At 34.5% G+C, this 17,158-nt stretch overlaps 1 protein-coding gene across 1 annotated transcript; it reads right to left on the bottom strand.

The window, feature by feature from the left end:
• Positions 1–7,902: 7,902 nt before the first annotated feature.
• Positions 7,903–10,756, bottom strand: LOC111877980 (RNA demethylase ALKBH9B). The gene is made up of 6 exons (XM_023874480.3): positions 10,266–10,756; positions 9,243–9,701; positions 9,060–9,145; positions 8,666–8,976; positions 8,494–8,565; positions 7,903–8,378 (listed from the first exon to the last, which is right to left on the bottom strand). Exons 1-6 carry the CDS (start codon positions 10,441–10,443, stop codon positions 8,096–8,098), a joined length of 1,389 nt encoding a protein of 462 aa, XP_023730248.1. The 5' UTR covers positions 10,444–10,756; the 3' UTR covers positions 7,903–8,095.
• Positions 10,757–17,158: the final 6,402 nt, after the last annotated feature.

Genomic DNA, 17,158 nt, shown 5'->3' with positions numbered 1-17,158 from the left:
CCACTGTCATCTCTCTCTCTCTCTTTCTCTCTCTCTCTCTCTCTCTCTCTCTCTCTCTCTCTCTCTCTCTATATATATATATATATATATATATATATATATATATATATATATATATATATATATATAAAGATGATACTTAAGCGTAGTCTATGTAGGTCCAAGCTAGGGTTCCCGTTATGGTTCCAACGCATATGAAGGCAACGATGGAGGTGGAAAGAGGTCGATTTTATGGAAGATGAAAAGGTAGCAAAAGGCAGTATTGTGATGGCTGGAAAGAAACCGATGTGGTTGAAGGCGGCGGCGATTGTGGAGGTTAAAAGTGGTGGCTATGGTTGGTTCTTCTTTAGAGAGAGGGAGGATGAGGTGGGTATTATGAAGAGAGGAAGGTGGTGGGTTTAGGGTTAAAGTTAGGTTTTTTTTATAATTAACTAGGAGGAAAGCCCGGGCTTTGCCCCAAGATGTTTTTTTGTATTTTTTATGCTAAAATGTAAAAGTTTTTACTGCAATGACCAAAAGTGTCAAAGTGGCTAATGAATTATGGATATATATATATATATATATATATATATATATATATATATATATATATATATATATATATATAAAATAAGAGATTAATCTAAAATAAAAGAAAAATGGTAAATTAGCATTTTCATATCACTTTTGTAACAAAATATATAACGAGAGCCAAATATGCAAGAAACTACAACTTCAAGGAAAATATATATAAAGATTTCCATACAATTTCTGGCAAATTATAGGGACCAAAACTGTAATTTTGTCATAGAAAAAGGTAAATCAAGACCCTATCTAGAGTCCAGACTGTTTTGTATATTCTGTCTACAGATAATGACTTAAAAATGTAACATATTCTTGGGTTTGTACATATTTAGTCTCTGATTTTTTTTGTCCATATTTTCCCCTTGAACTTATTGTTGTTTGTAAATTAAATCCTTATTACCGGTTAATGCCATATTTGCTGACATGGCTGCATATGTGGACAATCATTAAAAGAAAATACTCCTACGTGGATCATCTTTGAGTTCCATCGATTATAATACAATACCTAGCCCTAAATTCAATCAAAAAAACTTTCGAACCCATACCCAAAATCGAAGAAGAAGATGTCGACTCCCAGTTCATCTGGTTCCATCACAAAGAAAGAGGAGCTTTGTGATTGTCGACTCTCAATTCGAATATGCACATCCAAGACTAAAGACAACCCTAACAAATAGTTCACAGTTTTCCCCAATTCTCTGGTATGTCAATCTTCATTTCCCTCTTTACATTTGATTTTCCTTCTAAAAATAAACATATTGAGCTTCTTACAATCTTTATATTTGATTTCGAAGAAACCAGGTAAGAAGTGTAAGTATTTGGAATGGATTGATGAACCTGTGACTGGGAATCCAAATTTAGAACAAGAACTTGAAGCTAGGGCTGTTCACTATTTGGATAAAACCGAAATGTCCAATTGGACAATTTGGATTGGACTATTTGGTTCGGATATTCGGATTTTTGGATTGGATTTCACCAAAACCGAATTATTATTTTGATTTCGGATTGGTTTTGGTTTATGAAATAAGAACCGAATAGTCCAAAAAAACCGAACAACAATTTATTATTTATTTATTTTTAATATATCTAGAATTATTTATTAATTTTATAATTTATTTTTTTCAAAAAAGTTCAAAAAGGTTCACATAATAAACAATTTAATATGCATTTTCTCTCAAAAGTTTTTTATCTATTAAATATTAAATTATAATATCCCTTCTTACTAGTTGTTTATAAATTTTAAATCACAACTAAATAATTTATTTTTGCTTCTTCATTAAAATTTAGATAATATTATAATTATATGTTGTTTTAAATTGTTCTGACTTTTGAAAACCGAATTACAAAAACTGATCCAACCGAATTGTAATTGGATTGGATCGGATCGGATTTGAATTTAGTTTGGACAATTCGGATCCATATTTTGAAAACCGAAATCAATTTGGATTTACTTAATTGGATCGGATCAAACCGATCCATCCAAACGAACACCCCTACTTGAAGCAGTTAAAGAGGATGTTTCATATTTGAAAAAAGAAGTTCAAGAGCTAAAGAATAAAGCACATAGTTATAGGGTTGAAATCAGTTATAATATTATCTGAAAACAGTTGAATGGAGTTTGGTATGATGTATGAATTTTGGTAGTTTAAATGTATTGAATGGTTTATATTGAATGTTGGGTTGGTATGAAATGAAATGTTACATGATACACATTTGAATGTCATTTACATTGAATTTAGTTGCAATTTCAACAACCAAAAGACAAGGACATTCATAGAAACAAGTATGATTCTCAGTATACAGTTGACATATGATTCCCATTATGACAAGATTCTTAATAAACTAATGCATTAGTACCAATAAAGATTGAAAAAGACAAAACACAATTAACATAGGATACCATATCCGATTCCATTACTAAAAGGCCATCAAAAGTTGCTAGGTTGCAAGCAAGGGTAGTATTGTCAATTACATCAAAAGTTGGCCCAATTCTCAAAAGAAAGTCACCATACATAGTGTACTATTACATACTTCCAAAGAAAAAGAAAAGAAGTAACCCTTATCATTCTGAAGTAATTGGGTTGTCCTCAGTCACTCCTTTTCCATCCTTTCAAAAAAACATGCTTCCTGATTTGTATCTTGTTGCTTCTCTCTAAAGGCTTCCTTGCTCTAACACCAAGGCTCTTAGGCACTCTAACACCAAGATTCACAGGAACTTGTTTGACGGTTATTGGATTCATAGGATCTTGGTTGATAGGTACTTCATCCACAGGATCTTGATTCACATGATATTGATTCTCTGGATCTTGATTCACATGCTCTTGATTCACATGGATGTTCTCTTGAATCACATGCTCTTTATTGACATGCTCTTGAGTCATAGGATCTTGATTCACATGTGTTGGAGTACTTGGAGTTGGAGTTCCTGGACCTGCTTGTGAAGGTCAATTTTTTGCATTACTTTTCTTTCTTGCTTTACTTGGACCTGCTTCTAAAGGACCCCTCATTCGACATGTAGCTTTGTTGTGTCTAGTTTCATTACAAACTGTACATCTGTGTTGAACACCTGCCCTACTTATAGTATGCCTTGTATTCCCACTGAGTTCATTTTTTGCTTGGTCTCTTTTTCTTTTCACACATGGCCTACCAGGTAACCTCCTCCTAATAGGATGTATCTGCTTGGTCTCTTTTTCTTTTCTCCAGGTCAACACCATACCTTTCATTACCTTGCACAACTTCAAATTGTTTATATCCACTAACATATGGAGCCCAAAATATGCCATTACAAAAAGTTAGTTAGCACTTGCATGAACAAAAAGTAAGTAAAACATATATGGTCACTAACTTGCTCAACTTCTTTAGTTCACCAAGCTTCTTTCTGATAGTTGGACAGATTGCCAAATTCCAGCCCAATCCTTTCCCTTTCTACATGTACAATCTCTCCATCACAAACACCCTTATGTCCTCTAACATAGTGATCAATGGCTTCTTTCTAGCTTCTTCAATAGTAGCATTGAAGCTCTCAGAAACACAATTTTCCATTGCATCACAGCCCATTCCCACTTTAAAAAAATCCCTTGATCAACAGTTGGGGTCCCTTTTAATGAGATAATCATATGACCCTATATCAAAGATCTTGATCTCTTCCATTGCAGGTTTAAATTTATGAATTGTAGTTTCCATTACAGCCCTCCAAAAAGGTTTTATGTAGTACTCACCCTTAAAATTTTTATGGAAGTTAGAAAGGATGTGCCTAGCACACAACCTATGATCCACTTTTGGACATCTTTCTTTCATAACCTCTATTATACCATGCATCTGTTTGGAATGTTAGTATGTGTAACATGTAATTTGTGTATATATACCTTGTTTCCATCTGACATCAATGTGATTCCATTACCATTTCCCCCTTCATCTATGTCTTCCATTAGATTATCCAAGAACCACTTAAATTGTGACATCCCCATTTTTACGGCCATAAAAGACCGATTTCGTTTATGCTTTTATAATGAAAGCAGTGTAATCTTTCAAAGAAAAGTGTTGCGGAATTTGTTCCCAAAAACAAAATATGATAAAAAAAAATTATCATTACATTACAAAACTCGGGATGTCATCGTCAATACATATCAAAAGCATAAACAAAACATCATAGGCCACAAAATAGAATTGGCCTCAAAACAATATAGGCCTTACAACATTTTATTTATTTTCTACTGGCCTATGAATCCATAATCTCTCGTCAAATCATCCAACTACGCTTTTGCCACTTCCTGTAATACAATAAACTGAGTGGGTCAGACTAGGGAGCTTGGTGAGCATATAGGGTTTTCAACCCACAGTAAATAAGTTTATTATTTTCAACAATTATTCAACCCGGTTACCCATTCCCATTATTCTCACTTTGCGTCCCTAAAGCATTTATTACAAGGGGCCTATCCTAAGGAAATTCATCGGGATGGACACTACTGCTAAGGGGACTCCTCAGCCATATAGGTCCGTAAGGCAACCATAGGGGGGGTGGAGTACACGGTGAACACATAATTCACAAACACCTATAGTTTGCGAGCTTGCTAGCATTCCACTGGAGTTCCTAGAAAAGTATGTGGTCGTCATCCATACTCCGCTAGATGACTGGATCATCATCAACACCGAGGCCTCTCATCATTTTATTTCATCACACATCAACTATTTCATCTACCCATGTTTTACCCAACATATTTGTAGATATAAAATACATATATAGTCTAGATCTGAAAAACAAAGTTCAAATCTTTCGCCCAACATAGATCTCAAAGTATAAAATACATATACATTTTAGATCTGAAAGAAAAAGGTTTAGATCTGACAAAAAAATACATATACAGTTCATATCTGAAGAAAAAGGTCTAGAAAAAAAATACATATACAGTTCAGATCTTAAGAAAAAGGTTTAGATCTGACAAAAAAATACATATACAGTTTAGATCTGAAAGAAAAAGTCTTAGATCTGAAAGAAAAAGTTCAGTTATAAAGGAAAAAGTTTAGACCTGAAAGAAAAAGTTTAGATCTGAAAAGAAAGAAGTTTAGATCCTTCATCTAGCATAGATCTCAGCTAAATAGATAATATATACACATAGCACGTAATTTATATAAAATACTTCATATCTATGTGTAAGATGAAAGTGACTATACACTCACTTGATAAGGGGGTGATTCAGACAACTATTCGCTTCTTAAAAAAAAATCTTCTTTGATGAAACCGAGAGGTTTGCTTGAAAATCGGGTTCTGTGTAGGCAGAGTTCCAAACCGAAAGACTCTTTTTCTTGGAGCCTTCGGGTACTCCGGGGCTTTCTTCTAGTGCTAGGGAGGTTTCCTAGGCTTCGGGGGTGTTTTAGAAGGCTATAGAGAGAGAGAGAGAGAGAGAGAGAGTGAAAGAAAGGTGTAAGGAATGAAATGGTCGAAGTTGTTATTTATAGGCAGTTTTTGGCTCTCTCATGTCGTGAGAATCCATGCTCACGTCGTGAGCTTTTGACCTATCACTCCGTAGACTTGCCATCTGCATTCTAGGCTTGAAAAGTGACCATTTGACTCCTCACATAGTGAGAATCTATGCTCACGTCGTGAGTCCAGTCAGATTAGGGTTTCTAACATGTGTCATGCTCTCAGACAGCTATATCTTCGGAAGGTCATAACTTTTGCACACGAGTTACGTTTTTAATGTTCTTTATATCCATGCGTAAGTGGAGACGTACTCTACAACTTTCCTTTAGACCCCTAAGGCTAAAAAGTATTTTATCGTAAACTCAAATTTTATGATTCCCGGTGTCATGTCAGGTTTGTCGCGAAACTTCGACAGGTCATAACTTCTTTGTTATAACTCGGATTTCGGCGTTCTTTATATCTCTGGAATCCTTGTCACGACCACTACAACTTTCTTCATAGATATTGGGTTTATCTAACATTTAATTTTCGATGCTTATTTCATTCTTAATTTATTATATCTTTATCAACAAGTATAAAGCACAATATTCAAATAATTCACATAATATTCAAGTAATTCATCTTTATTACTTTAAAATAGGTTACAACGGTTAACCTAGATTATTACATCATCGCATCAATGCTTAGCCTTGAAACATGGGCGTTAGATCCATGTACTCTTGTTCTCAACATTCACTACTACCCAAGCTATTGGGTATATGTTATTGTTGTCATCTCTGCCTACTGTTGAGCTGAGAGGAGCTCCCCTTTACATATTCCCTTCATAAAGCATCCATCTATCCTAATAACCTTCCTACACCCATCTAACTAGCCATCAGCCACCCCTTTAAAACTCGCATAAAACATTTCACACACCATAAGTAGAATTTCTTTGGGGCTACACATACACTTCAACATGAGATCCTGGGTTGGCCCTTTTAATTTTAGCCCCATATTCCCACAACTTGGAATAATGATGCTTCAAATCACCCTCAATTTCACTCAATGCAAATCTTTTTGCATTCCTATATTGTCCAACACTAACATTTTGGATACCATGGCTTTTATCTTCCTCGGACTCATTTTAGGGGACTCTAGTATATCAGCGGTAAATTGTTTCCCTATTCACTTGTAGGTAACAATTGACCCAAGTTTGAATGCCCTTGAGCAACTATGGTCTTCTCTAAGAGACTTTATTTGAAATGTTTGCTCATCTTTCATCCAGGAAGCCCACAGTCTAAAAGGACATTGTGGTGTTTTTCCTTTACAACACTTTACAAGCAACCTATCATTGTCATTCTTCTCATAATACATAGTTACTGAGAGATGACTTAAGTTAAGCAGAAGAAGAGAATCTCATACCTAGTTCAGGCTTCATCTTCCTCTATTGCTGAGTTGCATCATGCCTAGGGTAGACAGCTGGTAGTTCATTGTCGTTTTCATCTTCATCTACAACAACTACTGGACATAACTTGTTTAAAAACTTATCATTGTAGGTTCTTTTAAAGATTCTTTTGCTTGATATAACAGAGTCATCCTCTTCATGTTCATAGTTCTCACTATCTTCCAAAACATAGTCGACATCTTCTGAATACACAAGTTCTTCATCGTCTGGTTCTTATTTCTGAATCCACTCAAATATAGGTTCATTATTGTGGTCAATACACACATCCACATGTCTGTGAGCATTTGCAGCCTCAAGAAACTCAGAGTAGTCGGTGTTTAAAGCCCCTCACTCAATCTCGCTTCAGGTATACAGAAATACACATGCATGCACTGAAAATCGATAAGCTTCTCAACATATTTGATGAAATCAGAGAAAACAAACTCGTTTGCATCTTCATTCAGTGGTAGTACTTCTGGAGCAAAATACACTAATGGATTAGGCACAAAAGTACCATTATAGTGTACATCAACTCTTGGAAAAGCTTGATTTTCATCCATTGAATCAGAGTGATGTTTTGAGAGAAGGGAATGGTGAGTAATGAGGTACTGATCGAGAACGGATGGTAAGAATGGAACCCTAATTAACAGTTGTTCTTCGTAAAGGAGGTTTTTTCATAAATGAGGGTGGAAGAGGACAAGTGCACGTAATTGCCATGTAACTAATTTCATTTTTCTTAAAATCCCATAAAACACAAAAGGACCGGCATAACCGGCATCAACTGGTAATAAGGATTTAATTTACACACAAGTTCAAGGTGAAAATATGGACAAAAAAAATCTAGGACTAAATGTGTACAAACCCAATAATATGTTACCTTTTTAAGTAATCATCCCTTCTGAATATAACATTTTGGGTCTAAATCAAAACAAACCAGGCAATAAAGATTTATTATTAAGTTGTTAATTGATCAAGTAGTTGGTGTTTGATAAAAATATGATCAGAACATGCATATTCATATGTAATTAAGTATACCGAGTCAAAGTAAACACCCACAATAACCCTGATTATTCCATTAGTCTATACTATCGAACAAAGAATACCCTATTCAAGTATTATTGTAACAAAATAGAACACAATAAATAATAATCTTAAACAGACACTACCTAAAATCAAAAAAAATAAAAAACTCAAGCCTTGGAAACATTCTTGTTAGAAGACCTTTGTAGACCTAGTCCTAAAGGCGGGAAATCATTCTCTCCACCAACAAAAGCCGGAGCCTTGGGCTTTGAAACAACACGAGAAGGTGGAGAAGGCGGAGATGTTTCTTCAGATTGTGATAAAACTGATGTTGATGCTGATACTGATGCCTTCAGAGAAAGAGAAAGAGGCCGAACACCATGTAGCTCAGGATCCGCTACATATCCATATGGAATCTTACTTTCATCCATCTTCCTAAAAGTAATCGAAATCCTGCAATCAATCAATCAAACAAAAAAACAAATCAAAAATCAAAATACAAATTCGGTTATGAATGGAGTTCAATCAACATTGGAACTGAAACCCCCACACTGCTACGACTATATACCTTTTGGCGGGAACAGCAGGGACGCAATGTTTCGCCACGTCAGCACTGTTACCATTCAATATCAGCACCGATCTGGATTAAGAAAAAGTTTAAAAATCACATCGTTGTTTTTTAATATAATAATAAAGAAAAAAGGGTATGTTATGATGTTATTCAGTTATTGTATTTGTACCCGACAGGTAAGGGTATGGAAACGGGGCCCATGAATTCTCCGGGACCCACGATCTTGAGGCTTGAACCGAATAATATGTTGCATTCGGTTAAGAATGATGTGGTGCAAAATGGTCTCACAAAGTCATGGTGATCAATATGTGGTGGAATGCAATCGCCTTCTTCGTATATATTCACAATGCAACTGTTGGGGATACATGTTGGAGGGAGAACATGCCACCTAATCATTCTTTTTATCATTTGTTTGAATACTGGAGGTAGAGGGTCCACTTCTTCTTCTCTAATTATTCCCGGAGGGTTTCCATTTTTATCCTGTAAAATATAACCGATACTCGATAAAAACACTAAACTACATAACATATGTAGAAAATAAGAAAAATTTTACAGTTACATACCATTGCATAATTATAGCAACAACCAAATTGAATTGTAATGCGCCCTTTGCCTCGCATCCACTTTGTAGGTTCGGTATATGTTCGTGCTGAAAATATTACATCCAATTGTGTGTATATATATTTAGCTTTTTAAATATAAAATTTATGAAAGAAAAAATATATATCTAATATATATATATGAACCTCTAAGTCGACCCTTTTGGCCCAAACGCTGAAACTCGTAAACAGATTCAACAATCTTTTTTTGCTCCTCAGGATTAAAGACTTGAGTGTGGAGTTCAAGGCCTTGAAGAACATTCATATGATTCCCATAAACCCTCTCAAAGTGTACAAAGTTGATCTTCCTTCCAATATTTCTAAACCTTGCCATTTCTTTCTGCTCATCAGACTGTAAGTCATCATCCAATGATTTATTAGATTTTGATTGAGATGATGAAGATGAGTGTTTGTTGTTCACTGATGCGGGGGAGAACTTGTTAGAATAGCGTTTCTGGTTTCTTGTGTGAATGTTTTCTGGAGTTTTATATGAATCACTCTTGATTGAAGATTCTTGAATACTTGTGGTGTAAGATTCTGCATGTTTATCCGGATTTAAGATGGTGGAATCTGGACTTGATATTAATAGTTTTTTTGTGCGTTTTCCTGTCAAAATAAAGTGGGAATTTAGATTGTGTTTCAACTTTTGGATGGATAAAAGTTATATGAACAAGAACAGATAGTTACATTTATGTATAAAATGATAAAAAAAAAAAAAAAAAAAAAAAAGGTATGAGCTTTTTTGTCACAAAAGCGTAACAAGATTGATTAAGGTTTTGGATTTGGAAAGCAATAAGTATAATTCAAATAATGCTACTATAGTTGCACAGTAAAGCAGCTAGATATATACCAAGAAAGAACATGATGATAAGATTTCGACCATAAATTTGCTGCTAATATAACATAAGAGCATTGTATTTGAAATACCCATATTAGATTTGAAGTAAATATGTTGATATTGACATAAATTAGGTTGTTTTTATGGGGCTCTGGGTAAACGGAAATCTCTGGAACCCTAATTGCAGATTGTAACGAATCAATAGACATTGAAGCTTTCTTCAATCAAAGTTAAATAAATCGAATGATTAATCCACGTACAAATACGCATTCAACAACAACTTAATTGTAATTCTTTAAAGCGAAATTCGACAAAGAAGAACTCGAACTTACGGTTAGCAACGGATTGCACTCGGGCATGCAAATTAACCTTGCAACGATCGCAAAAAGTTTGGGACAATACCTCCTCGATTTCTTCACGTTCTAATCCCTTCAAAATTGTCAACCAATCCTCTTTCACACTCGTCTCCTCCGGCTTCGACACCTCTGCGCCGAAACTTATCCCGTTCATCCTTCACGCCCAGCTCCTATGGTATAGTAAAATTAAACCCTGTAACTCTTCTGACTGAACGCAAGGAAGAAAAACCCTAGAATGAAACTACAATCAGACGAAATCTTAGCAGAAAAGATCGTAGATGGCGACCATTAAATGAGAAAATAGGCGTGGGTGTAGTTGTAAAGAAGATAATGTGAATATCAGACAGAAAGTCGAGCGCATCTAGATTCTAGCAAATCTGTGAGCTGAAGTCTGAACAGGATATCACCTTGGCGAACAAGGTACACTTCCGAACAAGGCGGAACTACACCGCCTGTGGGCTGCGGCTGCGAAATATCATTTTATATAGCCGGTTTTTTTTTTTTTTTTTTTTAACCATTAAAATGGAAACTTACCAGAGTACTCCAAATTCAGCTTTTTTACGAGTCAAACTTAGACTCAGAAATTTTAAAAAAAAAATTTATTATACGCAGCACCACAAGAAATAGTTTAAAGCAAGGTTGTCAACATCGGGATCCTATTTAGGATTGATTTTGGGTTTGTAAGATCGGGATCGTAAGATCGGGATCGAGATCCTAAGATCCCACAAAATAGAATATAATTTTAATTTATAATATTTAATCATGAAAACTATTTCAAACATTTAGTTTTCATTCAAAAGTTATAAAAACTTCAAAATATTAGTCATAAGTCACAATAAAAAATGATAAATGGTAGATTGGTAAAGGATAAAAGGCATAAAGTGGTAAAAAAAATTAATTTGCAAAAAAAAAAAAAATCAAAGGAAGGTAGGATCGGATCGGATCTCGATCCGATCCGATCCTACCTACGATCTTACGATCTTACCTGCGATCCTACCCCAAATACGATCCTTTTACGATCCGGATCGTTTTTCATACCTAGGATCGTAGGATCGTACGATCCTACGATCAGGATCGCGATTTTGACAACTATGGTTTAAAGGAATCGAATTCATCGTTTACTCCATAAAAAATATGAATATGTAATTTTAAATTATTTTACCATATAAAGATCTACACATTAAATATTTTTAAGAAAATATTAAATATGAATATGTAAATATAAATTATTTTTAAATATAAAAATCTAAATATTAAACATTTTTAAAATGCATGATTTCGATTGACTAATTCAAGTGGAAAAATTTTCCATACTGTCTAGTATTATGTTATAGCAATCATTTACTTTTTAGATAAGATTGTAATGATGAATTCATTACATATATTTCTTCTAATTTTTAATGTTACACATATTAATTTGGTCATTTATCGTGATAGTTATCGAGTTTCTCGTTCAATTATTACTAAAACTTTTATGGGATAATGATCTAAAATGGTAATCTAGTTATTGTTTTGTACATATTTCGTCCATTTTTTTTGTTACATCCTTATTGTTTCTATTTTTCTACACATGATCATTATGACATGTTACTCCAGATTAACCCAGTTATATGCGTATATGTGTTTTTTACTTGGTACTCCATCTAAGGTAACATTGTTTTTATATAAATTTTGGGTACACATTTTGTCCCTAATTTGCACTAAATCGTTTATTGTTAAAGAGTTATTGACCAAATAGCTGTTTATAAAAATTTTATTTTACCAAATAGGTATATTTTCAAAAATATTTATTAAATAGGTGAAGTTTCAAAATTTTATATTCTTCAAAAACTTGATGTTTTATTTTATTTTTACTAATTTTTAAAATATTTGTTTTGACATTTTTAAGCCTTTTGCTTTTTTTATTTTATTTAGAAACGACACAATTTTATTAGAATGAACCCGAATCAGTAAGTAACTAGCGGGGGACCAAGGAAAGTAAAGCATATAAATAGCAAAAACAAGGTAATGGAAATTGTTCAGCTAATGAAAAATAAAATGCGAGGGACCAAGGAAAGTAAAGCATACAAATAGCAAAAAACAAGGTAAAGGAAAAAGTCAAGCTAATGAAAAATAAAATGCTAAGCGAGTTGAAATGGAAACGATGACCATTCATTCCATGTACAAAAACCACCCTTCCCCTACATTTGATCCATAAATATATCAAGGATTTTATCTGCTCATCACCATTAAAGGGGCTAATAAACACTAATTTGAATATTTGATGGTTTCTATACTCCCATAGGCTCCAAATTATTTTGTAGCAAATCATCATGAGTCTGTTTTTCTTTCTTGGACACCGACCCTAGTTTGCAACAAGTTTATTAGGTACATGACACTTTGTAGTGCTTGTGTAACACCCGAAAATTTAAGGAGCAAATTTACGAATAATCACCTTCTGAGGATTCGACATGGCATGTTGGAGGCACCAACACGACGTGTCTAGATAAGAAAAAACACGGCTTTCATTAAGGTCAACATGGCGTATTTGTGCCATAACACGGCGTGTTGGTGGCTGGTGGAGAAAACCCTAATTTTTAGGGTGTTGCACCCTATATAAAGGCCTTAAGTCCTCATGGTTGGCCTCCTTACCAGCCTCCTTTGCCACTAAAACCCTAAAATCGATCTTTAAGTTTGGTGGTGTTCTTAGGCTAGTAAGAAGTTCTTGGTGCTCATTTATGGTCTTTGTGAAGGAAGAGGAGATCTTGAAGTTGCTCCGCTTGGGGAAAAGACTTTGGATCCAGAATCATCATCTTGTGGGGAATCTTTCTAAGGTATCAAGTTTACATATTCACTTGTATATGTTTAGATCTCTTCATAGTTAGTTTGTTGTGCTTTTGGTCCCTTTTTGGGTTAATGGATGAGTTAGGTCGTTTTAGGGCTTGTTCTTTCAGATCTGAGTTGTTTTGGTGTCCTTGAGCATAAAGGTGCAAGCTTTATGAGAGTTTTGGTGTCATGCACGCATTAAGTCAATTATTAAGTCCCTTTTAAGCTTAAAAGTTTCATTTAGGAATGCATGAACATAAATTTGGCAACTTTACGTAGTTTTCCAGCTCAAGGAAGTCAGATCTACGTTTTGGGACTATGTCTTTATGGATTAAGTGCTTATTGGTTAAGCCCTTGTACTATTAAGCTTATGGATTGAGTTTTGAACCTTTTTGTGTCGTCCCAATGGATATAGTTGGAAACTTTATCCCTATGGACCACATGAGAAGCTAGATCGGAGCTTTGGAGCTCTTGGTATCGGAGAAAACAACTTATTGTATTAAGTTGTTAAATCTCGGGAAAACACAGCGTGTTTGCAAGCCAATACAGTGTGTGGGCTGGGTTTTCCCGATTACCTTAATGATGGAAGAACACGACGTGTCCAAGGGGCAACACGACGTGTTTGGTCAACATGGGATGTTGACTTTGACTTTGACTTTGACTAAGTTGGACCTTGAGGGTATTTGGGTATTTTAGGATTTTGATGGAATTGGTTACTCAGTGGAAATAAGTATCGGTTAAAGAGATGAGGTTTGAATTCGGTCCTTATCAGCTATGGATCAGATCGAGAGGTGAGTTTTCCTCACTGTACTTATGGGTCAAAGGTGATGGGTTTTGGTCATAAGACATCCTATGTGCTCATACAAACCCTAATGCTTGGATCTAGGTTTCTCTATTGTACATGCTTTGAATCCAAGATTATAAACCCTAATTCTAGCATATGGAAATCAATATTAACATATAATTAGGTTTAAGATATTACCTTGATTGTTATGTAGCAATAACAATCCCAATTCCTCCTTGAATTGACTTTGGAAGGCTGAGAGTCACAAGTGTCACTCCTCTAATGGCTTACAAACACCATAAGCAAATAGAGAAGGTATATAGAGAGAGGAGAGAGGTAGGAATTCGCCCTTAGATGCTCTAGGGATCAAGTGCACGAATTCTAAGGCCTTAGGGGTCTTTATATAGGGTTGGGATTAGGGTTTCAGTCCTTATCCTTATCTAGTTACTTGCCCACCAAGCAACCATAAGATAAGTCTTAGAAAAACCCTTATCTCCTGGCCTTGAACGATTTCAAGGATATCCTTATCCTTGAATTCGTCCATCCTTTAACAAGGATAACCATTGCCCTATTTTGCAACTATCACATAATTACAATTCAGCCCCTCTAGTTTAATTAATTACACTTGATCACAAAATTAATTCTTAATTAATTATTGACCAATATTAATTAAACAAATATGATTTCTCCTTTAATATATTATTCTTATAACATATTAATAAATCATAATAACCTCTCTCTCTTTATTTATTTCTCCAATCAAGTTGTTTTGGTGAAGGCAACCCAAAAGGACCATGCACCATCGGGTCAAGTACATACCAAAATAGTTATGGACTTAGACACTAATCCAACAGTCTCCCACTTGGATATGTCTAACAACTATTTTGCGTATGACTTCGGATCCCGATCTGCAATCGTAGCTTTCCAAAGCTGCTGTCAACTCTGATCATATCAGATACGCGTGTCTTTAGATAAGGGATCATATATTCCTCCATTCTAGATATCATATGAGATATGATTTCAAATCATTCTCTTTGTACTATATCTCGATTTCCGATTTATGACGACTGACTAATTGAACAAATCAAATTAGCCCATGCCTGGCCGAGCATTTACGTTTGTCATCACTAAACCATCGAGGGGCCCAAAGATATCGCTTTTATTCTACTTTGAATAAAAGGAATGGATAAACTTTGATACAATGCTTGCTTGCACTCACTAACCAAATCACACACAACAATATGTTTTATAACACCAAGTTACTAGTGCGTTTACATATTATCAATGTGCAACCGATTTGCAAGATACAACTCACACATCTCGGTTTCAAGAATATAAGATGTTATCGTCTCACCAATCACTCGTGATACAATTCATGGAGTGATCCAAGTGAGCGTGGGTTTGATCCAATGCTCAAATTCATATTCATAAGCACTCATGAACGTTGCAGCAAACATTTGCTTATGTATAATGCTCTTTAGACAATCCACACACCAATTCACGACAGTCTTTATTCATACCTACTTCCAACGTATGAATGACTGTGGCCCGTTCGAATAATTTGATTATTCTTAATAAACTCAATTATTCTGGAAGTCAAAACATGCAAAGGTGAAACACAAGAATAATACTAATCCCATATGGCCTCAAACCTTTGAGTATAAATAAAACACCTTTTATTTATCACCATATCGATTACTCATTATTTGTCGTTTCGGGTAATCAACTTCTTACTTGAATTATTACACTTGTCCCATGCTCCTAGCATGCACACAATGTTTACTCATGGTTCTTACTTTGTGAAATAGATCACATTGAACACATTTCCAATCATTCTCATTTCACAACTCCAAATCTTTTTTTTCATAAGTGAAAGAATATCAAATTCTTGCTACTTATAGAATATGCTAGATTCTAACGTTCTATGCAACTTATCCTTTCATAATGTCACTGCACCAAAGTCACAAAGACTATTGCCAATGATATTGTAAAGTCTTCTATCGGAGATTGTTACAAGATAATTCCTTAGATATGATGTCTCTCTCTCAAAGTACATTCCTTTGAACATCCTTTTGCATAAAAGTTTCTAATCTAGTCATAGATTTTTTAATATTCAATTCCCAATATGGACACGCTTCCATATTTTCCATATGACAACTCATTCTTAATAGAATCTTATCTATTCGTAATGATGTTGATATGGTCCATCCAATATGAAAACATTTCCATATCTTCCAATACTATACTTCCAACTACTCACAAGCGACCAATCCTCGTCGAACTTTGGATTGTCCTTTGATAGTTGTTTAATTATTTTAGTCAAAACCGATTCTAGTCCCTTTTCCCTCTAAATGCGCTAGACATTTGGAAAATTTTAGAATGGTCAAACATTAAATCATTTGCAATCGATCCTATACCCGAAGCGTATGGGACACGACGCATAATGTTTTATTTGCTATGTTCTCAAAATTCGAATTGTGAAGAGGAATGTCGTAATCATAATCGTAATTTTAAGAACACACTATGTACCCTTGACTAAGTTTATTAACATTTCTCAACCTAATCCTTTAGATTTGAAATGAAGCATAATATTCTCTCCCTTAATTATAGCAAAACAACTATTCCATCCTTACGACTTTGCAAAGAATGACTCTTGTTTTCTATAATTAATATTGCCAACTTGCAATACTTTCCATAATAATCATACAATCATAACTTTTATGTTCCCACTATCATTATGATTACTATAAAACATAACACTTATGCTCCCACTAGCTTCGACATGTATTCATAAACATCTTGACTTTCAAAAATCAATACTTATTGAATTTTTTAAGTTCATGTTTCTAATACTTAATGCTTTGATAATCTTTTATCAAGGCTTCTTGAACTTATACACCTTTGCCTTCGATAGTTCATATGTGTTTCTAAACACTTAAGACTAATTGCCAAACCTCATAATTTAAATTATGGAAAGGGATACCGTAACCATAATCGAATTCGAGAATGCAATTTTAACAATCGGAATCTTCTTAAAATCTTTCTTAGTGAAAGCATTTCCTCACAATCATTTTCATGAAGGAGGAAATCTTATGACACTTAGATTTAAAGCGGTGTATTTGTTTCTATCCATGTGAATTTGTTAAAGCCAAAGTTTACGACAAATTCAAACTCATATGGATCGAACTTTCTTAATCTTGATTTCCTGCCTTATGGTAGCACAGCTGCCCACCACGTCTTCCAAGTAGTTAAGCAGCTCACCTTCCCTTATCAATGTACC

This window comes from Lactuca sativa, chromosome 5 (genome assembly GCF_002870075.4).
Source record: "Lactuca sativa cultivar Salinas chromosome 5, Lsat_Salinas_v11, whole genome shotgun sequence".
NCBI classification, from domain to species: Eukaryota; Viridiplantae; Streptophyta; class Magnoliopsida; order Asterales; family Asteraceae; genus Lactuca; species Lactuca sativa.
The sequence above is the reverse complement of the archived record's forward strand: the minus strand, read 5'-3'. Positions and strand labels throughout refer to the sequence as shown.